General features: G+C 40.0%; 1 protein-coding gene across 4 annotated transcripts in view; it reads left to right on the top strand.

Moving 5' to 3' along the window:
• The window catches only part of zgc:162200 (uncharacterized protein LOC558638 homolog), a 64,135-nt gene extending 40,988 nt beyond the window's left edge, over positions 1 to 23,147 (top strand). For 2 of the 4 annotated variants that reach the window (XM_041799108.1, XM_041799106.1), the window contains 9 exons: positions 3,135 to 3,467; positions 5,413 to 5,625; positions 5,847 to 5,999; positions 7,094 to 7,603; positions 8,582 to 9,454; positions 10,051 to 10,230; positions 14,975 to 15,126; positions 16,374 to 16,734; positions 20,584 to 23,147. In XM_041799108.1, coding sequence (XP_041655042.1) covers positions 3,216 to 3,467; positions 5,413 to 5,625; positions 5,847 to 5,999; positions 7,094 to 7,603; positions 8,582 to 9,454; positions 10,051 to 10,230; positions 14,975 to 15,126; positions 16,374 to 16,734; positions 20,584 to 20,589 — 2,700 coding nt within the window. In that variant the 5' untranslated portion in view covers positions 3,135 to 3,215 and the 3' untranslated portion in view covers positions 20,590 to 23,147. Of the gene's footprint in view, positions 1 to 10; positions 173 to 3,134; positions 3,468 to 5,412; positions 5,626 to 5,846; positions 6,000 to 7,093; positions 7,604 to 8,581; positions 9,455 to 10,050; positions 10,231 to 14,974; positions 15,127 to 16,373; positions 16,735 to 20,583 lie in introns of those variants that run through there. The other 2 variants (XM_041799105.1, XM_041799109.1) reach the window with 2 other exon arrangements.
• Positions 23,148 to 24,458: the final 1,311 nt, after the last annotated feature.

Genomic DNA, 24,458 nt, shown 5'->3' with positions numbered 1-24,458 from the left:
GTGAAACGAGAGAACCGGGTGGGAGGTAGGGAAGCGGCTGTTCAGGAGCCTGGGCTGGTACCCCGGATACTACCGTGTTTAGCGACCGTTGTCGCTGACAGTTGCAACTGGGACCGCACAGTTGACGTCCGCCTGCCTTTGGCGAGCTCCATCTTTGAAAGGAGACCAGAGGGTGAGTAGCAATGTGGCTAACGGCTGTGTAGCGCGAGCTAATTAGCTTGTCTGACTGACGTTATCAAAGGAGAACAACCCCGTATGTCGAGGAGTCGGTGCTGTCTGCCCCGCTAAGCCTTTATTAATGAGGCTAATTATTAGGCTAACGGGTTAGCCTCCACTTAAATCTTCAACTCGGCGCTTCTATTTGCATCGTGGTATGGTTTGCTACATTCATTAGGCTAAAACTACTCATGCTAGCAGTCCGGCCATGTCCTGCTTACAGGCTGGTGTCGTCTTCAGTCTGGTACCGCTGTCAGAATAAATCCACCTGCTAGTAAACCTTAATCCCGCTAATTTGGAAACAAATATTCGGGCTGCCAACATACTTTAGGCAACTTAGTAGCGGTGCACCCTTTAAATTATCCTCATTGCTTCGTTTAAAACTATTAAGTCAGCCGAAGAAACTGATGCTTGCAGGACACTGTTAACGCTACATCAGTGACACCGGATAACCAGAGGATGGTGTTTCCATCTTCGGTCAAAGATGAGGATATGAGGAAGTAGTTGAAGTCAGCCCCACCCTGCCAACAAGGGTGGTCCACATTGTTAACATGAGTATTTAATTGAGGATAAAGAAGGATACTAAACTTATCCAAGCAGGCATGACTATGTAGCTAACATTAGCAACAGCTATGGATGTAATGTGGTTGATGTGGATAGTAGTAAGGATGGTCTGTGATGTGACAGGCCTGCTTTGCATCCTGATTTAATAGTGAAGATTTGATTATTGTGTGGATCTGAAGACTCAACAATAAAATACTACTTAATAAGTGCCAACAAGGAGAAGATGAAAAGCACCATATTGCTTAATCTGGTTTAAAGTGTATGGTTTTCATAGCTAATAGTATTCCCACATGGAGTTCACATGGCTAAGATGTCTTCTCCCATTGTGGAAAAAGTCATTCAGCCATTTCCTGCCAGGGATTTCACCCACATCCTCATGTTTAATGAGGAAATAGAACAGGAAGAATAGCATTTTTATGCATATATGGTAAACATTTTGCACAAATATAAAACTTTCATTAGGTCTGGGTTTCACCATTAACTGTCTGAATAAATTTGATTATGATTCTAAAGGTTGTGATTCAATTTCACGATTTGATCCTATTCAATATCAATTCATGTAGGGGCATTTTAGTTACAACCCTGTTTTGCTTCAACATTAAAGGGATTCTCAGAACAAAAGTTGGAAATGGTACAAAGAATGTTCCAACCAGACACATTATTAAAAATGTAACGATTTGCATTTGAAAATGACCCTAGACTACTATTATTGACATTATTTTTTACATCCATGTGGCACATCTTGCATATGCACATCCAGCTTGTATTATCCAAAATGTAATTATTGGGCGCAAGTTTCAAATCCTCAAGTTTGAGTCTAAAGGCTTTCAGAGGTGAGTGCAGACCAAGTTCAAGACTGGTTTCGAAAGAAGCCATCAGGAAACGGTGCAGAATACAAAGATCAGTTCTGGAGTATATGAAAAGATATTGTAATTAAAAAATGAGAATGGATCTGAATTGGAGAAGCAATTCTTTTTTTTTTAACCCAGTTTTACTGCTTTTTGTGTTGATTAAATTCCACTTAACATATATTTGCAGTTGGCTCTTAACGTTAGTACAGAAACCTAAATCAGCTGCGTCTATTTCATGAAATGGATACAAAAGAGATGCATTACAAATTGCAGGGGAACTCCTACACAATAATTGCACATGCATTTTGGTACCAACAAATGCTTATGTATTTGTGCAGTATAAACAGTGTGTTGGAGTTTCCTGCAATTTGAGCTGGCTAAGATGTCTAGGATGTCTTCTGGGATTGTAAAATCTAGAAACTGCAGCATGGGCAGCTTCAGAGCACATGGGAAAATCTGCTTATAGATACTCAACTCCATAGCATCTGATTTTCACTTCCTTCTTTTAATTTAAATGGTACATTTAGGACGTTTGGCATGTACTACTCCGCAGTGTTACTGTCTTACATGTGTAAGTTGAGTTTTTCCCCAGTGCTGTTTTATAACAACTTACTGTCTGTGGAATTGTGGAGGGCTATAGAGGTAAATTAGCTTAAAGCTTACTGTGGTTTATCAAATGGACACTTACTGATCAACATTGTACTTGGTCACTTTAAAAATACAATAACTATATAAATGAGTAACAAGACAAGCAGTGTATATAAAGGATGGATTAAAATCAATGAAAAGGTGATTCATGGCTAAGATAACAAAACAGTTGTATTGAAGAACAGGCACTAGTTCAAAAAATCTATTTAAAGGAACTTGGGAAAATGCAGATCTACTTATTTTCTAAAGTAAAGTAAGTTTGTGATGTTTTGTCTCGCCTTTGTCACATACATGAAAGTTGAAATCATTCCTGATAGAGGGAACATAGGGAGAACAGAAATCTCCAGCAACACTTGTAGTTTAGAGAACAACTTTATTAGACTTAAAGTTGTTCTCTAAACTACAAGTGTTGCTGGAGATGTCTGTTCTCTTTAAGACTCTCTTCATCCCCCATGCACCTTGGAAGTTGGTGAAGTTGTGCCAGTTACCCACTTCAGAGGGAATATAGTGTGCATTGTTCAAAAACCAAATTAATCTATAGGTCTTTTTAAATGCATCAAGCTAAAGTAAAAAATCTGTACTGAAACCCTAAAGACTTAGAGGAAATATATTTACACTTAGATGTATGGGATAAAAAGTTGTTTAAGTAAAACTGAGTACTTTGTTATTTTCCTACTTTACCTTTGGACATTTTGAGTTGAAGTGTTCTTACTCAACCAAGCCCAAAGCAGATCTTTCTTTATGGTGTTTGCTCAATGCTTATTACAATATGAGTTGAACAAAACCCCTTTTCCAACCTTGCCAATGGTTTTAGTACCTTACATAACCCCCGTCTTTGTGCTTTTTCTTTTGTAGTTTGGAGTAATGAGACTGGGGGAGTGAAGGAGGCAGGTGTCCCAGTAGAGCATTGGCAGACAAGTGGGAGACCAGGCAAGGATGCTGGAGGCAGATGCAGAACCAGCAGTTCAAGCAACAGAGAGAGAAGTGGAGGCAGAGATGGGTAGCGGAGACATGAGGGCTGAGGTGGCGAGGCTGACTCTGGAGCTCCAGGAGGCCACAGAGGAGAAGCTGCAGGCAGCACGCTATGGCCTGGTGGTGCTGGAAGAAAGTGCTGCTCTCAAGATGAAACACAGGCAGCTGGAAGAAGAGCATGAAGCGCTCAAAGTGGAGCTACAGCAGCTCAAAGAGGTAGGAATACCTGAGGCCTTCTTTTAACTTAGCTACTAATACTGCTTTTTATTTTTTCTTTACACTGTACTCGTTAGATTTCAGGCCTTTAGAAATACCCATGTTTGCCCTTTATATTGAAGTGAATTTGTATAATCTTGTAACAGTATAAAATAGACAATCATTTCTGTTAATATCAAACTAGTGTGCTTTAAATTTAAGAAACAGTGTCAATTTCCCTGAATGTTGCCAGATATTACATTTTTCTCTCTACAGTAAGGAATGCAATAGTGGTTGTTGTCTTTTTATACATTTAGGTTATGGGTACACTGTTTTATTATATCAGGGTTCTATGAAAATAACTTGTGTTTTTTTGTTTTCCATTTTTTACCCTATCATTAAAAAATGTTTATTTAAGGATGTCAGTTCTGGAAAATTTTGGCATTATTACTCAAATGTAGGGATATAATCTAGCAATCGCTGACGCTGTCTTGCAGTCAATACAGCAGTCCCGTAAAGACAATATTGTTGTCTCTTTCTATTTACCAGTGACCTGTGGCATGAATTTGGTCATCCCTTATCCCTTCAGTGCTTTCGAAAACAGTCATTTGCTGCCACAGTAACAGCTCTGCCCCAGCTGTGCCTTCAGATTATTTTGTCAATGAAGGGGCTTGTGAGCACATGCTGAGTCAGTTCTGCTCTCATATGTCATCTGATGCTGATATTTATCCGTAGACGAGGCCTGTTTTAGTGATAAATGCACCCTCTGCAGCCAATTAGTCAGCATATCCGGTGCCTCTGACGTATCACATTTTCTCTTCTCATCTTAAACTGGTTTTAATAAGTAACTCAAAAGCCTTAATGACTGAATTGGGTTAGCAGCAGATAATGAAGATAAAAAGATTATAACAATATGTCAAAGATCAGATTAGTATATAATCCATGCCTTCATAGAATTATCATAACTGTGACAGATGCTTCTAGTAGCTGTTATGTTCTGTACACTTCCCAGTCTTATCAAATAATCCGTGAAGATGGATATGTGAAGGGTTGATATTGTTTCTTTGAAACAAAGCACCAGATGGGTCCTGAATGTATTTAGTATTGCTGAACAGGTTTAAAACTGATTTATGTAAGAAGAAAATCCCAGAATATTCAATCCTATCAAGTGGACAGATTTTTGGTTTGCAATTATTCCACCCACCTGTCTTAACTGAGAAAAAAATCCTGCTTACAAGGAGCTTGGTATTTATCCAAAAATATGTTCCAGAGTTGCACTAATATCGGTCCATGCTGATGTTTTATAACCTCATGTCTAGTAAAGCTCTTTACGTCTGAAGGGACATAGTGGTACAGAATGTCAGCAATTTGATATAATCTGCATAATTCTCATGTCTTGGCTGTTTACCTACCCAGGCTTTGGCAGGTTTCATAAAGCAGAGAGGCATCATGTGTTGTGAATTAGCATCATTATATAAGCACATCAGGATGGTTAGTAGAGCATGTTTAGTAGTATGCTCATTCAATTTAACCGCACAGTTTAAAGGTCTTTCATCAGCATTCACTGATGCATAAAGTGATGTGGTAAGGTTAGTGTTTTTTCCCCAGATGTTAAGAAATGTGTGGCGTTACAGTGTCATATCTAATTTGTTACAGATAATTTAATGGCAATGACTAGATGCAGATACTGCGGGAGTGGGGAGGAAACAACTTTGTATATCCAGGGTATCTTGTTACCACACCATGTTAGCCATTTCCTCTCTGCAGTCATGTTTAAGGAGATGGTTGTCAGTTCATTTTCTTCCCTTTGACCCCAACACTTTACATTCATATGAGCAGCAAGCATCAGTGCAGTTGTCTTTCAGCACCACGAGAGTTGTTTCTATGTTTGTCATTGTGTCGTGTAAGCTTCTTCAACTTTCTCCCTTTCTAAACTGGTTTTGTTTTTGTTTTTGTTTTTGTACAGGCATTTGCAGATTCTGTGAGCAGCCAAAAGCGTGCAGCTGCAGATGGAGAGTGCCGGGAGGAGAGTTTGCTGCAGGAGACTGCCAGTAAGGAGGCTGCCATGGCAACCCGGATGGAGGAAGTCCAGGCAGAGCTCAAGCAAGCACGCCTAGCTCTAAGCAATGCTCACGCAGAAATCGATAGACTGGGTGTGTTCTCGACCCAACTAAAAAAGGTTAGGACGACTCCCTCTGTTCATCCTCTTTTAAGTGTTCTGAATACTATCAGCTCTTTTTGTTCATAGATACGATGAACCCCCTTAAATCACCGGAGAATTTACAAGATGTTTATCCTTATATCTACAATAGAAGATGTTGTTCATGACGCAATATTGGTAATAATAAAGTTATAGACTTGTATTTTGCACTGATTTCATGCTGGTTGTGTGATCCACAGGAGTGTGAGTGTCTGGAGGCAGAAAAAGGCCACATGAGGGATGAGATAAAGGAATACAAAGTACGTGAAATGCGCCAGTTGCAGGACAATAGTGAGCTGGAGGAGGAAAACATATCGCTGCAAAAACAGGTGTCTGTGCTCAAGGAAAACCAGGTCAGTCAATACTCAAATAAAATTTCGACTGTTTACTCTCCTGCTGTATTAATAAAATGGTAGATGGATGAATGTGTGTATATTTATTGAATGAGTTACATTGAAGTATCTGTAGAAATGAAATCATAATATCACATTCTACCATTCTATACATTTGTTCTTTCTGTCCTCATACTATTTTGATTATGAAATCCAGGTAGGTGGTTGTAAACACACAATCATTTGGTGATCCTAGTAGTGCACAGCATGTTTGCATTTATACTTTTCCTGCAAGAGTACAAAACTGCTTTGCATGCAACATCTGATCTCCCTCACGTGTCTGTTGACATAACTTCACAACTGAGATACAAATAGACCAAGGCTGAGGAGACTGGACAGGCCAGTTTCTGGATGATTCATGTTGTTGTTTAGTGAAAACGATGTCCCTGCCACATCCGAGGACAACAGCTCTACTTCTCTTCTCTACTCTTGAGTGCTTGTTTTTCTGTCAGTGAATTCCCAGTATGGCTGCTTCCCCTGAGAGCCAAACATGATGTCCAGTGAAGCGTTTCCTTGGCCATATGTTGTTGGAAATAAGAAATGACCTTCTTGTGGTATTTTCATGCCTTTATTAGAAAGATGGGACAGTAGATGGAGTTGTCGGGTAGTAGTATGGAAATGTGGCTCCAGAACAGCAATGAAACTATTAGGAAGTGATTATAGAACAGCTTGTTTGATTTTTAATTTCAAGTAAATAAGCTAACTGCAATATTATTGTAAAAGTATATTGGAGCGGCGCTGGTTTAGCTTACATAGTGGTGCTGGCAACCACTGTGCAGAGGTTGCAATCCTTGTCCCACTGGTTTTTAGGTTAAACTCTCCTTTTCACTACTTGGTGCATGTAATCCCCCCAAACTAGAACTGTTGTGCACCATCAGATGAAGTTTCTTTTGTCTTACAAAGCCATCTGTGTGTGTGAATGTAACACAGTTGTGCTGAATGCAGTTATAGGTCTATTTGCATGTATGAGCTAGAATGTGCACTGATGTGTGTGGCATACAGCAACATAAAACATTTCTGATTTTAGACTTCTGTTTGTGCTCATCACATCCCAGGTTGAATTTGAATCAATAAAGCTAGAGCTGACCCAGAAGAATGAGGAGCAAGAGGAGCTGCGCTCTCAGATGGAGGAGGCTGCAAGGCTGAGGGAGATAGCAGAGAGGCAGCTGGATGAGGCCTTAGAAGCCCTGAAGGAGGAGAGGGAGCAGAAGAACAGTCTGCGGCGGGAACTCTCTGCCCTGACCCTGAACCCCTTTGATTCTGTGGGGAACCTTGAGCTCCACCTGGAGCAGCTGGATGACAGCCAGGAGGAGGGCCAGGGGGGAGAGGGGGAAGTTGAGGGAGAGGACCAGGACAGTGGCATTAATAATGGTCCTGGGTCTGCTCCCGGTTCTGCTCACCCTCCTCACTCAGGGGGCTCAAAAAGTAATGGCCTCATCCAACGCTACTCCACTCCACGCAACAGTGACGTCTTCCTGCGCGCTCCAGCTTCAGGGCTGGTGTCGGACCTGCTGAGTGAGCTGCACTTCTCAGACAGTCAGAAACTAAAGCAGCAACTCCTACAGGTAATACACAATAACTTGTGCTCTTTGTTTACATATTTCAGAATAATCAAATATAAAACAATGCAAATATGTGAACAAAGTATTGCCTTGCTTTCATCAAGAGAAGGCTCTATTTCTTCAATTGGTTACTTTTCTCTCTAAATTCTTTCGCAGTCTGCTCTGTTATGGGAGGCTGTATCTCCAATTTTAGCAGAGTTAGTTTGTAGGCATTTTTTTGTATATGTATTTATTGCTGAGACAACTAAGGTCACATATGTGAAAACTTAATTATAGCCTGCCTGTGCACTGCCAACATGATCCACCATTAACAGAGAAGACAGAGTATACTTAAAGGGCTTCAGTGCTGATTGAATAAACTGCATATATATTTATACAGCTCTTTAAATATTCAACCCTTTTATCAAACTGAGTGGAGGTTGTCACACAGGTTGGTTTGTGCGTCAAATCTGATGTGTATCTTAGATGTGTTTGTCACTTCCTGCTCCAAACCACATCCGCTGCAAGGTGGCTGAGGAGTGAGCCTTTTTCTCATTAAAATAGGAGAAAAAAAACACCTGATACCTCAAAACAACTAATACTTACTAAGCATTTTAGTCACCTGATACAGTTATCTTTTTTGTGTAGCAATGGCCACTTATGTCTTGAGCTGCCATTCTTCTCTGTCTGAAGTAAATTTATTATTTATGATGCACTTTAATAGGGGGTTGGGTGAACAAGCTCCTACACACCAGATGTTGGGAGTGTGGAGCTGAAGGGGGTCATCCACATGAAAAATTCAATAAGACTAAAACTGGCTGGGGGAGATTTTTTTGTCTCAGGAAGCTGCCCTTTTGTTCAATGAACACAAATCAATACTTTGTCATGGTCTGACCTAGACTTTTAATGGTTATTTTACTCAATTGATGGACTGATAATTTAGCACGAATGGGCTTTCCACTCAAGGTTTTCATTTGTTTATTTGTGTTTGTGCCCATACAGGCAGAACGAGAGAAGTCCTGTCTGGCAAGCAAGGTGGAGGAACTGCAGATGCAGCTTGTGATGTCAAAACAGGCACTCAGCCAGCAGGAGGACAAAGTTGGATCCCTCACCCAGCAGTTAGAAGCTGTGCAGAGTAGTCAGCAACACAACCAGGAGGCAAATGACAGGGGAGATGACGAGACAGAGAATGGAGACAACGCGGTCTTTGACTACGAGGTAGACACCAAGAGCAAAGAGGTGTTGGAGGCGCGCATGCGATCAGCCAGTGAGGAGCTTCTGAAGCTTCGAGATGAACTGTCTCAAGCAGGAACTCGGTACAACACGCTAGAGCTGCGATACAAACAGGAGAAGGACCGCTGGAGAGGGGAGGCCCAGGAGCTGGCTGACAAAATCCGCCAGTGCATCAAGTCCAGCAAGCAGGACCAGGAGCGCATCGGTGAGCTGGAGAAGGAGATTGGAGCCACACGGAAGGTGGCAATCGATTCAGAGGGCCACTTGAGTGTCGCCCAGGAGGAGCTGCTGGCCTTCTCTGAGGAGCTGTCCAACCTCTATCACCACATCTGTGTGTGCAACAACCTGACACCCAAACGAGTCACCCTGGACTATTATCGGGATGGTGCCAGGGCGAGTGGTGGAGGAGGGGCTCGCAGATCACACTACATTTACCCCCAGCAGAAGAAGCCAAAAGCCAATGACATGTTCATCTCCAAAGCTGCTGCACTGCAGTTTATGGGGGAGGTGGACAGCGCAGGAACCAGCAACGCCCAACCAGAATCTCCAAGCTGCCCTGGATCCCCCACCTTGGATTTCAGGGACCCCTCCAATGTACGGAACTTGGTTGCTGTCATCCGCTGCCAGATCAAACACCTACGGGTAAGGCTTTTTATTATTATTTTTTTTTTTTGTCTCAATTTGTCAGACACTGATTGGACTACTAATAGCCTATATTTGGTGAGGGGAGAATCTAATCAGTAAGAATTGTCATTTGACTGTGGCTGCAGTTGTATAAGCCTGGCATTTGTTGAGGGTTAACGCCTCTCCTACTTCACAAATTTCCTGCTGGAACTAATGCTCAGCTCAGACACGTTAATGGACTTGAATAGCTCCTGTGTCTGTTTAAATCCAACACCTGAGTGGACCTTGGAGACACGTGTGTTTGTGAGTGTGTGCGTTTGAATGGATTGGATTATCAGGGGTCAGAGTTGGGGCTTTCACTACAGAGAATCCTTTCAGAAAACAGTGCTGTCTAAAACATTGTAAACTGTTGCTTTTACCAACTAAACATCATTATTTGAAGCACCTTAATTTTCAGGTTTACATTCAAGAAATACATAGTCAGCACTACACAATGATAATTTGGCTTTACACATTATTTAATTTATGAAGTCTAAACACACTGCATATGAAACAGGCTAATTCTGTAACATAAAGACTTTCTATACTCTAACAATATGTCTGTGCTCTCTCAGGTTGCGGTGGACCTCTGTCGTCAGAGGGGTGCGATTCCTTACTCCGGGTTGAGCAGCAGTGTTGAAGCAGAGCGGGATGCAGAAAGCCTTCTTGAGGAAGTGCTTAAACTCAAGTCCCTTCTCAGCACCAAGAGAGAACAGATAGCGACCCTCAGGACAGTCCTTAAGGCTAACAAACAGGTACGTTTCTGCAAGCACTGGTTATGTTAGAATGTTTACACTGCTTAAAGCAGATTTGGTTTAGTAACAGGTTGGTACTGCAGCATAGGGTTTTGATCTGAATGGGTCGTAACAAGAAGGCCCTATGAAAAATAGGGCTCTATGAAATCCGTTTTATTTTTTGCCAAACTCCATTTTTTCAGTTTTAATTTTTTGGAATTCCGTTTTTAACCTTCCCACTAATTGTACCATAAAAGAGAGTGTTTTTTTAATTTCACTGGTGATTTCCAAGATGCAATTCCAGATTTGACTTGTTCCAGCTAATTATCTTTAGTATTTCAATTTAAGGAGTTTAGTATTAGTTGTCATTTTTGTACATATTTTAAAAACCCATTAAAATAAACATTGTAGGAATAGAGGAGAAAAATACTTGCATGTTAGCATGTGCAAGTAAGCCTTTTAAAAAACAGAATTTAGAAAAAGGGGACACACTTAAAAACCTGACACTTAAAAACACAAAATATAGGGGAGCTGATAATGTTAGGGTAATGTTTCTACCCTTTGCACAGAAACTGTCTTAAACATGGATGTCCTGAGTTCAAGTCCAGTGTATGGCTCCTCTCTTACATGTCATCACACACGCTCTCTCCCCAACCTGCACAAAACCCCCAAAATAAATTTATAGCAAAGCACAGTCACACAGTTTGAGGAAGCTGCTTGACTTTTAAATATTCTTTAATGTTAACCTGGAAAATTGTTCTTTTATCATAAAAGAGCAAATTTTTCACCATCCATGCTTTATGCCAACACATGTTTCCCGACTGACCTACTGTATATTGTCAGCATCTTGTCTAGACAGTCCCTGGGGGCTCTCTTGCTCCAGCACCTTTAGTACAGTGTTGTTGCACTCCTCAGAAGCTGAACTCTCCATCCCCTCCTCTCTCCTGTGCCTCCAGCCCTGCGTGACCTGCTTCTGTCATTCCTTTATCTCTCACTCTCTTTCGCAAACACACACACGCAAACACTCAAGGTAATCTGTTTGGTTCTGCTGTGCTCTCCTACAGTGATTTCCTTCCTCATGGCTAATTTCCAGGAGCATATTGGCTTCCATTCCCCTCTTGTTTAACTGATCTAATGAGTTTTTACATGTGTTACTCTTGCACTAATGAGTGCAATCGAGTCACATGTGTCTACAAGGTGAGAAGGAAAATTGGTACAAGTCTTTCAGTTGTTTTTTACTTTGAAAGATACACTCACTGGCTTGTTTTTATGCTGTGTTGTTTATCAAAGCAATACTTTTTTTTTCATTGACCCCTCTCCCTTAAAACAAACAGACCTTTGCAGGCACATGCAGAACCATAAAATCCCCAAATCTATTACACAGCCTGTTTTTGGGGAGGGCTCCCTTTGTAGGGATTTTTTTTTTTTAAATGTCTCTCTGCAGGATGATTGCCACTGAATTCTTCCCACTTCACAGTGGGCAGTTTCTACGCATCTTTTGTGTAGGTGTATAGCTCTTTCTAGTGCAATGTGTTTTAGATGTAGAGTTTTTACTCATGCTTGCTACTATAGGGTATTTTAACTCACAGCCTATGGTAATGCCCCAAAGTTTGGAAGTGTGGATATATTTAAAAATGACTACTTCTAAGTTGAATAGGGATGGGTACCTTTCACATTTGAACCAGTACGGTACCGATTCCTGGTACCTGTGAACTGGTACCAGTACACAACGGTACCCATTTTTGGTAATTTTGAAAGTGAATAATATGCAATAATAGATGTTATATAACCTCAGAACTTCTGAATTTTCAATATCAAAACACTATCAAATATATCAAAATATCATCGTACACCATTTGTAAAGTACAAAATACTCCCCCCCAAAAATACTCCAACATGGAAAACCTAAACTACTATATCTACCCAGTGTTTTTTCTTTATATTTGCACACGTTAAACCCAGCCCACTACCTCCTATTCCTCCAATTTCCCCAATTTCCCCTCTTGGAAAAATGTGTGTTAGGGTCCATGGAGGAACACTAAGTTTAAAACAAATAAACAATAGAGTATGGAGTCAAAATAACTAAATTATTACTTAGTATTACAAATGAAAGTAAACAAACTACCTCCTCTACCATGAGCTAGACGTACTGCACTTTTTCCCTCGTGCAGTTCTTTTTCCAACAAAACTAGGATGTCATCATAAGCATAAACGTCACACACAGGGTCTGTTATGTTATATTTGTATTTACTGCAAAAAGTTAACAGAAAGTGGTAAATTGTTTCATTCTGCAATGAAAATAAGCAGTGAGGATGAGCCTGTGGCTCTGCCACTCATTCAAAATCACTCTGAATCCATCCATCCATCCTGACAGAACGCTTCATACGGCACCAGCTGTGCCAAGTTAGAGAGATGGAGAGCAACTTTTAGGACGCAGTCACACTAGGCAGTTCCGCCATGCCTTAACCCAGTGTCTGTTAGGTGACTGAGCGAACAAACATATGCCTTTATCTACTATATTTCCATGGTTGATATCCACATGATAAACGGGCAAATCATGGTGTTTAAATTGAGGATTCGGTACGAGAGAGAGAGGGAGGGGGGCGAACGAGCAGGAAACAGCAGGAGCCGATCTGAATCATCAGTCATCACACTGCCTCATCATATTAGAAGTTTAGAAGCCTTGAACTTCATGTCACAAATATTGTAGTGTAACCTGCATCGTATTTTGAAAAGTGGAGCACTACCTTTGTCCGGTTCCTATCAGCCATGCTTGTTTTGCTGATTGAGTTCGCTGCTACTGACGTCAATACACATGTGCATGTAATGCTGCGTTCGCGTCCGGCATGGAAAATTGACTACTCTTACACTCTCTTGTAGTCACAAGGATGTGTTTAGGTACCGAAACATGGTACCGTTTGATTTTATGTGAATCGGTACTCGGGAGTACTGACGGAATTCGGTTGGTACCTGTAAAAGTACTGAATTTGGTACCCATCCCTAAAGTTGAATATACTGAATATTTTTTGGTTCCACATTCTTACCTCAGAATTTTCCAAAGGTTTTCAAAGCAGAGAATTTTTTTATTGTAGCAGGATGTGTCTTCTGACGTTGGCTGCCATTGGTTGGAAGTTCAATCATCCAAGCTTACTCCCATAACCCCAAACCCCTCCCCACCACCCTTAATGTGCCCTTCTCTGTATTTCCAGGTGGAGTAGAGACCAGGTCCAAGGATCAGCGTACCAATCTCCGTGCCTTACTTATTTTTAACTGAGGACTCAGTAAAATATGCAGCCATAAAGCATATTTACTAAACAATAACTCAAACATTCAGTTTCGTTGTAAGAGTTTGTATAATAAGGGAAGGTGGTTGTGAGGTGGTTGGCAGGTGTGTCTGGCGATCAGGCTGAGAAGTCTTGTGTGTACGTTCAGAGGATTATGAGATGAACAGTCATTTGAAATCGTCCTCATTTCTGTGGTCTCCCACGGTTTTAAAATCTTTAAAGATTTGAAAATCGTCTAGTGTGTGGCCAGCCGAAGTCAAGTAGATTATTTTAGCAATCATTTTCATAAAATCTTCAGTTGAATAAATAATTCCTTAAAAGCAGCAAAGTTAGTTTATTAACTCCTCAGTTTTTTCACCAGACATTACTGCTTTCTTCTTTATTTTGCTGTTAAACAAAAAGCTTTCAGGCACTGTCAGCAGGACCACGTTAGGTTCAGACTAGGGGTGCGCCGGTTGCAGTTTTCTGGCTGATCACTGATCTTTTAAAACCCTGACCTGCCGATTCCGATTTTGGCCGATACCGATTTTTTTTTAAAACTGACAGCATACACCTTCAATGTTCCAATCTTATTTTATTGAAAAACATTGAACAATACCCATGAAACAATACAAACTTGTTGTTTTGACTGCACATGAGATAGTTCTCTCAAATATAAATGAAAAGTTTAGAACATTGCTGTCCAAACTACTCAATTATATCAGTTCCTTTAGTCTTTCATTTTTCACATTTTAGTGGGTAGAGGTAGATATGAAACCGATCTTACCCACCGATCTTTTCTAAGTATCGGCCGATCACTGATCCCCCAAAAGTAAGGAAATCGGCGCCGATTCCGATTTTGGCCGATCGATCGGCGCACCTCTAGTTCAGACACCAGTAAAAATGTAGTTTTAAATTGAGAAATCATTGCCCATTGCAATTTCAAATTCAGAAATTTAGTTTTATTCAAGATTTTTGAAACAAACTTGAAATCCACAAACAACAGATTATAACCCAATGAAGGTGAAAAACAAAATGATGCTACCAAATTATTTATGCCACTGTGTATTCTAGCACTCTTTCAGCTGTGCTTTTTTCTTGCTGCTTGCATTACACAAGGCATGGTGGCAAATTTCTATCCGTGTCAGTCACATGCAGTGTGTGATGGTGTACAACTTGAGTTATAATGGCTCGTCATGACATTTTATTCTGGTATATTGATACATACATACAGATACATATGAGGCACTTCCAGAAAAGAACTGGAAGTGCATCTTGCACACTGAAGTTTATATTAGGTGAAATGTTTAATTTATGATGACAACTTAAACTTGTTTGATAAGGAGTAAGATATCTGTTTCTTTCTGGATATGCACTGTTTTGAAATAATGTACTGTAACCCTGTTTTATCTATTCTGTCTGTATCAAGACTGATACATTTTTTGATACATTTTTAATATTCGAAAAAGTAACGACGAGGCTCTCATTTTTATCCAATGCAGACTGCAGAGTTGGCCCTGTCCAATCTAAAAACCAAGTATGAGACTGAGAAGAGCGTGGTGTCTGAAACCATGATGAAACTACGGAATGAGCTCAAAGCGTTGAAGGAGGACGCTGCTACCTTTTCTTCCCTGCGAGTCATGTTTGCTAGCCGGTAAGATTTTTTTCTTTTTATCTATGCGGAAAAAGATTTTTTTTTCACTAAATAAAAAAAAAACCAAAACATTTTTGCCCCGTGAGCAAATAGATTTTTGATTGCTTTAAGATTTCATTGAACCAAACATGTTAATTAGTTCTGCTTGTCTGGACTTTGCTCCTTTAGTTTTACTCCTGCTTAGTAATGGTACTTTGTTGTGGCACAGCTTTTTCTACCAGTCTTGTAATAAGCTTATCATGCGTATTACGCCTGTGGACAGTCCACCGGTTCACGTGCAGATTATGAACCACATGCTCTGCCCTGTGCCGACAGGGGAGGAGGAGGGAAGGACAGATTTGTCTCATCAAGCCAGGTCACCTTAGGGACGGAGAGGCCTAATGTTGGCGGCAATGTGGCGGGACTTTAGGCAGGATGGGAAGGTGCTACCAAGGGTTAAACTGACACTTTATCACTCCAACCACTAATCACTAACCTCGTCTTAGAATCAAGTGGCATGAATGACTGTTTGGAGGAGTGTTTTGTGTTGGGTTGATGCTTAACTGTAGTTTTTAAGTTTCTTGGCTTTTTTTCCAACCAAATAATGGATTAATAACTGATAGTAATTGCCACAGGAGCTTATAGGAATGTATTACAAGTTTAGACCCTCTCCAGACAGTTATGATCCAGCATTTAATAATCCTTAAGAGGGATTGGAGAACAGATTGTGGTCAAGGACTACCACAGTCTGTTGCAGCAGGCTAAAGATTACAGCTTTAAATGATCTTCTTGTTTGCAATTAAGATTTGCGGTGCCATCATGTGGACAACTTGTGGAACTGCATGTCTACATGATAAACCTGAAACCCACTGCTTTTTCTCAGTGTTCTTATAAGTTTAAGAACTTTTGCTATTTAACAATTAAAGTTTGTTTTGGCACCAGCTTCTCAGACATACGATTTGCAGATTTTTGTATTAGATCAAAGTGCATTAATTAATTTGGCATAACCTTTGTGAAGACATCACTTTGTGCTTTGTAACTTGTGATTGTATTTGTGATTATTATTTTAGATTTAACAAGTAACAGAAAAATTAAACCCCTGCTAGATTAAGCAATGAAATAATCTTTAGTTGCTTCATCACAGCTGGTGTTTAAAGTTTGGGCTGCCTCACTTTAAGCTGTGTTTAGCATGTTTGTGTTGTGTCTTTGACTTAAACTTGTCCCTGTGTGTTTGTGCATGTTCTTTGCATTGTGTGTGCAACTCTCAGGTGTGACCAGTATGTCACCCAGTTGGATGAGATGCAGAGGCAGCTGGCAGCAGCTGAGGATGAGAAGAAGACCCTTAACTCTCTGCTGCGAATGGCCATACAGCAGAAACTGGCTCTCACTCAGCGTTTAGAGGACCTGGAGGCTCCTATGTCTCCCCACAGTTTGAACAGCAGCCCCCGCCGCTCCCGCGCAAAAGAGCTGGCCGCCAAATCAGGCCGGGCCCCACGCAGCCCCCGAAGCAGCCCTGCACGCCCACCACTGAGGAGCAGCCCACGAGCCAGCCCAGTTCTCGGCAGCAGTGTTCCCGCCATGGCCACACACCACCTGAGGAGTCTGACCAGAAGCCTTCACACAAGCCCCGTAAGAACCGCTCTCTCTCTTTGTCCCGATGACCCCGGCCAGACAAGCAGCCGGTCTAGCAGAAACAAGGGTCTCCCACGAGACGCCACTTTCATTAGGAGCCATAGTGTCAGTGATGTTTTTAACTCAGATTCAAGTCCCGGTTACTTCTCTACGCGTAACAGCTCCACCAGTTCTGTGAACAGCGAGTTATCGATCAAAACAGAAACACAAGTCAGTGGTTCAAGAAAAGGTGCGTCACCCCGGAGAGCTTCGGTCCCCTCACGTCAGGACACCTTCATTACAACTCGAGTGGTTCCTGCCTCGTCCACCAGGCAGAAGACTTCTTTGTTTTCTTCATCCACAGAAAGTTTAACCTCTTCTAAAGCTTTGCATGTGTGTCCTAACACATCAGAGGCATGGGGTGAAACTAAACAAAAGCCTGTAGATAATTCAGTGAGAAGAAAACAGTTAGGTTACAGGTCTAATTCTGTTCAAACAGAAGCTGCATGCAGAAACACATTTCAGTCAGATGCCGTCCCCTCTCAGTCAAACACCAAACACACAGCGGCCCCACCAAACACTGCACCCTATGTCAACAATCCACCCAGCAGGACCAGGATGAGTGGAATCTGTAGAGAGTCCAGGCGTAGATTAGCCAACTCCACAAGCAGAGCAACTGAGGAATCACATGTTAATGTTGGTAGGGGTTCTAGTAGACCTCAGGGAACGCCTGCCAGGCCTCGGAGTGCACACTCTAAATCCTCCCGCAGACGATGAGGAGTCAGCAGAACCATGCTCTATTTTAAATGTACAGACCTGTACTATACATCATGCAATAATAATAAAAAAAAAAACTTTCACCTATAAAGGCCAGGACGTAGGGCTGCCCGTTAAAGTCAAAATGTCTGCACTTTAATCATTTTAAATTTGTACATAGAGCACTGCAGGATAATTGGCATGTTAGCCTGTTGAATTGACAAAACAAGCCTCAAAATTGTCCTTAAATTGTTGTTTTAAAGGATTTTAATGGAGCTGAATTAAAGATCATACAAACCTACAAATTCAGTGATTTTAAACGGATGAATCACTGACTGAAGCGTTCTTATACAGACTACTTTTTCTTTTTTCGGATGCACAGGGTGACAGAGGAGACTGTGAACTGAGCCACTGTGAGCATTATTAAACTTGCTTGGCTTGTTTTTAGGTTAAGATTCCCTCAGTATTTGTTATCAGCAAGGTTTAGCTTATCCACAGAGGTCTTTATGAATAAAAAGCGTAAAAATACAGAGGTGTGTGTTAGAAATGTATTTCTGACTCATCTGTAGGCTGCCATTTACTTTCCTTACAGCTCCAGAAAACAATTAAAAGACCGTGAAAAAATGTTTTTCACAGGTTTTACTTTGATCCAGCTTGCGTTTGATTACAAATTTTTTAAGTATTTTACTATGTAAACTTTTTATTTACAACTGCCTAATAGTATATCTGCATTTGGGTCTTTTATAAAGAAAATGGCAGCTGTTCAAGATAACATTAAGATAAGAATTTTCCAGATAAATAATGCAAAAGAAACAAGCTAATATTCAGTTTTAGAACAACAGAGCACTGATGTTTTAACACAGGAAGAGTTCAGAAATCAGTATTTGTTGGAATAACTCTGATTTTTAATTTCAGATTTCCTGTGTCTGGTCATACTCTCCACTGAAATAGAGTTATGTCTGTCTTAGTGCAAAATTCAAGCAGCTTATCTTTGTTCCATAGCTTGTCAGATGATCACTGAGTCCCTCGTTATGTAGAAAGAGATTTACCTGTGTTGAAATTCAACTGACCTAATGAGAACGGCGTCCATGCATGTAGAGATGATGATTTAAGGAAAAACTGTAGTGTTCCCAGAGCTTTATATCTTTTTTTTAATGAAATCCTTGCTTTTTAGGGTCAAATCCAGATCCGATGTAAAACGTTTTTACATTCTTTTATATCTGGAGGTTTCCTAATAGAGATGAAGTTGGGAACAGCTGCTTAATTTAGTTTGTTTGCTTTTATACATCCCATCTTACCAGAGTTGTGTATCACGAAGGGATCAGCATACCCAGGCTTTTGTCTTGACAAGGCTTCAAGCTCCAGTTAGAGATATCAAGTGTCATGAAGCTGGTTAGGACCTACTCTGTCAGCTGAGGTTTTCTGCTTAAGGCTATATGTATGTTTAGCACGTCATTTATCACCAGCTCTCTGCTTCTGCTGGATTAAAATAAGGAGAAGTGAGGATGAATACATGAAAGCTGTCATAGTAAAAAAAACCACTGCTGCTGCACAGGAGAGACAGTCTACTGATCTTTTAAAAATGTGTATATTCAATCAGTTGTTTTTACCATTTAGTGCCTTTCATTTATTTCTGAGGGGAAATCTTTACACAGTAGTATACTCTGGAACTGGGAGAGATTCCCTCACATGCCATGAAAAATGCATGGAAATAAATGCCAAATCAAAGTCAAATTGATTGATGAATCAGGGTTCCTGCAGACCCTTGAAAAATCAGAAATTGTCAAAAACATTAGTTCCCAACTTTGGGTCCGGCACCCCTTTAAGTTATTGAGATTATAAAGTTGTTTGCATACAAGGAGCTAAACTCTGAGTTTAGAAAGTCATACATTTACGTGGAAAAATTCAAATTGTCCAAGTCATCACCAACTCAGAAATATTAGTTTTTTTAAAGACAGAATAACTACAGTGTAAAATCAGAAATTTAAGAAAAACCAAACTAAAAACCACTGGTTTAATGACCCTAGTTTACAGAAATATCTCTTTAAAGTCCAAATGTTAAAGATCAGAGCTAAAATCGAAAGTATTTTCTCATTGATCTCACTTTACTTGTCCTTTCGTACCTGTACAGGAAAAACAACTTCATTCACATTCTGTCATGCAGTTGGTGATTTTGAACTTCGTCATCTCCAAATTTCCAAGGTTTTGTTTATGTAAATTTATGACTTTTGAAGTAAGAAAAATTCATATGTTTTTCTCAAAAATTTACGTTTTAATCTTGGAAATTTTGAGTTTAATGTCCAAAACTAATGGAACCCACCCTGATGGACCAGCCCTGGTCTGGTGTACCGAGAAATATCATATCTTTCATTTTTGACGGTTTACCATTCAAAAATTGGTGTTAATGATTCTCAGTTCAGTTCTTAAAAAGTCCTAAATTTGATTTTTAAAAGTGTGCAGGAACCTGAGAGTTGAAGTGATTTATAATCATCTCAGTTCTTGATAATTTTATTGCCTGTTTCCTCTCTTAAAGCAGCAGTGTTAAACAGACTTTTCAGGATATTATAACCAAACAATTTAAGATTCCTCAGATGCTTTCATTCTTTTACTGTAAGGATGATCTGCCCAAATGAATTCGACCTGAAACGGGTCACAAAGAAGATAGAGACTGTAGTGTGGTGTGGTTTCAGGCTCCATAATGTGGCAGCACTCAAAGTGTTACTGTAGCCTCATAGCTTTGTTTGGTGGCATTACAGATGAAATACTTCAGTTCCAAAGGTTTTCTGAAGCTTAGTCTTTAAACAAAATTTCTTTAAGCTACAGGCGATTTTAAGCTGCAACCTGGTACCCTGCAGGTTATAAGTTTAGAGCTTCCATGGTGTTTTATCTAGGTTAAAGAAGAGCCAGCTTCATGACACAGAAAGCTCTGATTTTAGGATCAACACACAACACCCCCCGATAGCTGTCAGGAGAGCCTAATTTGCTGATCCATTACATGTTGTATTGATCTGTTTTATCCTTCTTAATTACCCTCACCCTTTTGACTTAATTTCTTTAAGTTGGACTAAATCTGTTTATTTTTTTGTCTCTGTCTCATCCCTGTCTCTGTAGCGCTGAGACGCTCCTTCCATTACTCCAAACCCCCTCGTCTCCATAAGGACCTGTCTTCATGTTGACCCCCTGGCTCCCTCTTCCTCCTTTTCCTGACTCGAGACATCCTGTCCATCCCAGATATGATGCAACATTCCCCACTATAACACCTGATCCATGGATTTTTTTAAATAATATATCAAAAAAAAGACCAAAAAAAAAACCAAACAAAAATCTCTCATCCCGCCCTCCCTTTTGGTTTTTCTGCTCGGAGCGGAGAAACCTGCATGCAGCCTGGAGAAGGATGAAGAGACAAATGTGCTGCTCATTCCTCTGTGAAGTCATTGACTGTGTCTTGTCCCGAGTGGATCCAACTTCCATCTGGTCTTGTTGAAGGCTGTGTGTTGTGGTGAACCATTGACAGTATTTATTCTGGAAACTTGTCATGTACAGTATTCAAGCTTTGATTGAAGCTTCTGATTTGTTTTAAGGCTCTAAGTCTTTACTCTCTTGCCTTCTGTCCGGCACCCTGTTCAGGCCTGTCTGGCATCTTTTAGTGTAAGTAAGCCAGTAGATCATCAGTGATAGCCCTCCTAGGTAGTTGTTTTAATAGAACAATGCAGCCTTACTAACAGATGTGCTATCCTACGAGTAGAGAGCTTGATAGTGCCTGTTTTGCAAATTCATGCCCTTTTTTATCCTGTTTCTCAGCCACACCCTTTAACTAGAGGTCAGTAAACACACCATTTAAAAAATGGTAATAAATCAGCCATAAGTTCACCACCTCAGGTCAGATTAAACAAAAACAAGATTTGGGAGAGCTTAAATGTGCATTTTACTTTGCAAACTATGCAGACCAAGCCAGGACAGTGCCTGTAAAGTTCCTGCTGTTCCTTCACATCAAAATGGATTGAAAAACCTGCTGCCATCTGTGACTATCAGTTGGCGTTGCAGCTATTTTGCAACAGTATTTGTTAAGGAAAGGAGATTTTGCAAATCTTTAGGGGTGCTACGTTGCATTTATTCAAGCATCCCATTTTATGGAAAAATACTTGCTTTAGGCTGTCAGATATAAAAACCCCATCCCACACATAGTAAGAATTTTCACGGCTTGGTTTGCCTAAACTCTAACACTAACATGTCAGACCATGCTCATTACTCCTGATTGCATAACCTCCATCTGAACAGTCCTCATTCAGCTTCTGCTTTTTCTCTCCTTTGAGCAGCTAAGCAACAATGGTCATGTGTATTTCATCACTCCATGTCACTTTGCTTTTTTTGTGCTACCAAAGTAAGCATGTCGTAACTGACTGGTGTTAAAGCAACACAGCAAGCTAGTTTTCTTCCCCTGTGACTCAAAGTGTCCAGTGTTTTCAGTTAGGAACGTCAATAGTGCTAGCAGGCTGCTGTTTGGGTTGCTACTTGTAGAAAAAAACCCTTAAACCTGTTTTAAAAGCATTACTAAGTGCTTTCACTCTAGTAGCACGTGACTGAAAACAAAGAGCAAAATGTAACCAAATTAACCCCCTACATGACATTGCTTCGCTAGTTGGAGCTCAACAAAAAAGCAGAGAAAAATAAAAGTGTAAATGAAAATATAACATGGTTTGCTCGTAGAGTAGTGTAATGCAAGGGCTCTGTATTTGATACAGCAGCACATACTGTATGTTAACATTGGACCTATAATGACTCCTCAATCATTGAATGCTGTTTCTGTCAAATTTAATTAACCTGACGACATCAATCTGAATCTTTCAAACACATTTTGAAAGGCTTTTGAAAAACAATGGAATAAAAGGTTGAGATTTTGTTTTTTAAGCTCAATAGAAGCAGTGGTTCGGTAGAAGAGGCCACATCCTGCTGATTTTTTATTTTTGTTTTTAGTGCCTTGGTTTTGAACTTGTCTGTTGTTTTAAGGCTGCATCACATTTTCTAAAAAGAGGCATTCAACACTGTAGTTGTGATGTATTTGAAGGTATGTTTGACTTGAGGAAACTCTTTATGCAGTGTTAGCACTGGATTAAGTGATATGTCATTTTGGTAAAGCGTTTTCACTTTTTAGTAAGCATGTCCTGAATGAACAGAATCAGAACTAATCATTTATACCAACAACCCCTGAGTAATATGCTTTTATTTGTTCAAGACAGCTGTTACTGTGAGTGAAGTTACTGAGATAATAATCCAGATTATTAAGAACATGCATTGAAAACATCATGTGATGTGTTAGAATCATGTTTAAAGGACATGTAAGTTTAGTGTTTAGACTGCAGGGGGAGCTGGACTGCAAGTTTGCTCATGGCTTCAAGCTAAAAAGTGGAAATGCTTTAATATGATGTATTGCTACTGAAGGCTGTAAATGGATTTATTAATCTATTTGATTCACGCTGTGCAGATGTGTTTAATTTAATTACCACTGTTGTATAATAATTTAACCTCTATTTATGTGGTCTGCATTCTGTGTAAATTGTTCTTGAGGATGAGATGCACACTCCACATAACACACTTGATGGTCCTCAACTTTTTATGTGTATGCAAGTTCCTTTCATTGACCTGTGAACCACTTTTGTCATGAAGAATTAAAACAAGCCAACACTGTACTGTTGTGATGTTTGTTATGTTTTTATTCAGGCAAAGTATGAGTGATGTGGAGCAGCAGAAGAAGATGCTGTGATGACTCAGCATCCGAGGATCAACCATTTACAAACAAGTGCTATTCTATGTGAACTATACGTCTTACCTTGAATTTATAAAAGAATAGTTCTGATGTTGTATTCTAGGGGTGTTCAAACATTTTCCACTGATGGCCACATGCAAGAAAATATTCCAATAACTGGGCAGCTTTGATAAACAGTGACTTTTGTGTGTTAGAGTGAGTAAAACTAACACCATATATTCTAGAATGGGCTTGATAATTGAGTGTCTTTTTTTTTTAATCACAGCTTTCCATAAAGGGATATTAAGGCAAATAGCCAAAAATTGTTAATGATTTCACGGTGTCCAATCATGTTTCCTGGTCGGCGCTGGTCAAGATGACAACGATGCTCCATGCAGCAGAGAAGAGAGACACTGATGGCTCACCTCCACATTCACACAAAATGAGCCAACTGAACATAGCTGCCAGACTTTTAAAGAGCGGAGGTGCTTGAAGAAGATAAGTTCGATATGTTCTGCAAATCAGACCTTGAGATGGAGCAGACTGCGTAGAAATGAGCACCATTTATGTCACTATTTGCTGTTGACTTTATTCATCAGAGCAAATCAAGAAATGGTTGTCAGTGTTTACTGTTTACATCTCAATTTAATCATGAAGAAAAGCATATCAGTATAGTCAAAAATGTAGTCAAAAACCACAGCAACACCCATCTAATGTTTGCACTAAGTACAACACTGTTGAACAAAAGCTTCATATTCTAATATTCTTTTCTATTTGTTTATTTTTTAGAATTTGCTGTGGGCCAAGTAAAAATGACTAAAGTGGGATTAATGTGAATTTTAAAAATTGAATACAGTGATAAATGAGGATACACAATGTTGACTTTTGCCGATATCCAATATTTCCAAACCCACTTTAACAAATGCTGATATATGAACACCTTGTTTTAACTGTAGAGAACACAAAGTGCCTCCAGTGCAAAGAGAAGTTTGGGGAAGTAGACCAGGGCCTATTTTGGCCCCCCTTGAGTGTGTGGCACCCTAGCCAACCACCTACAGTTGAGACCAGAAGTTTACATACACTGTATAGAAAGACACATCCTTTTTTTTCTCATTGACATTAAATCAGAATCAACTTTTCCTTTATTTTAGGCCAGTAAGGATTACCAAAATTAGTTCCATTTGCTAAATGCCAGAATAATGAGAGAGAATTTTAATTACTTTCTTCAAAGTCAGAAGTTTCC

This window comes from Cheilinus undulatus, linkage group 11, assembly GCF_018320785.1.
Source record: "Cheilinus undulatus linkage group 11, ASM1832078v1, whole genome shotgun sequence".
NCBI lineage: Eukaryota > Metazoa > Chordata > Actinopteri > Labriformes > Labridae > Cheilinus > Cheilinus undulatus.
This window is presented reverse-complemented; position numbering and strand designations above follow the sequence as displayed.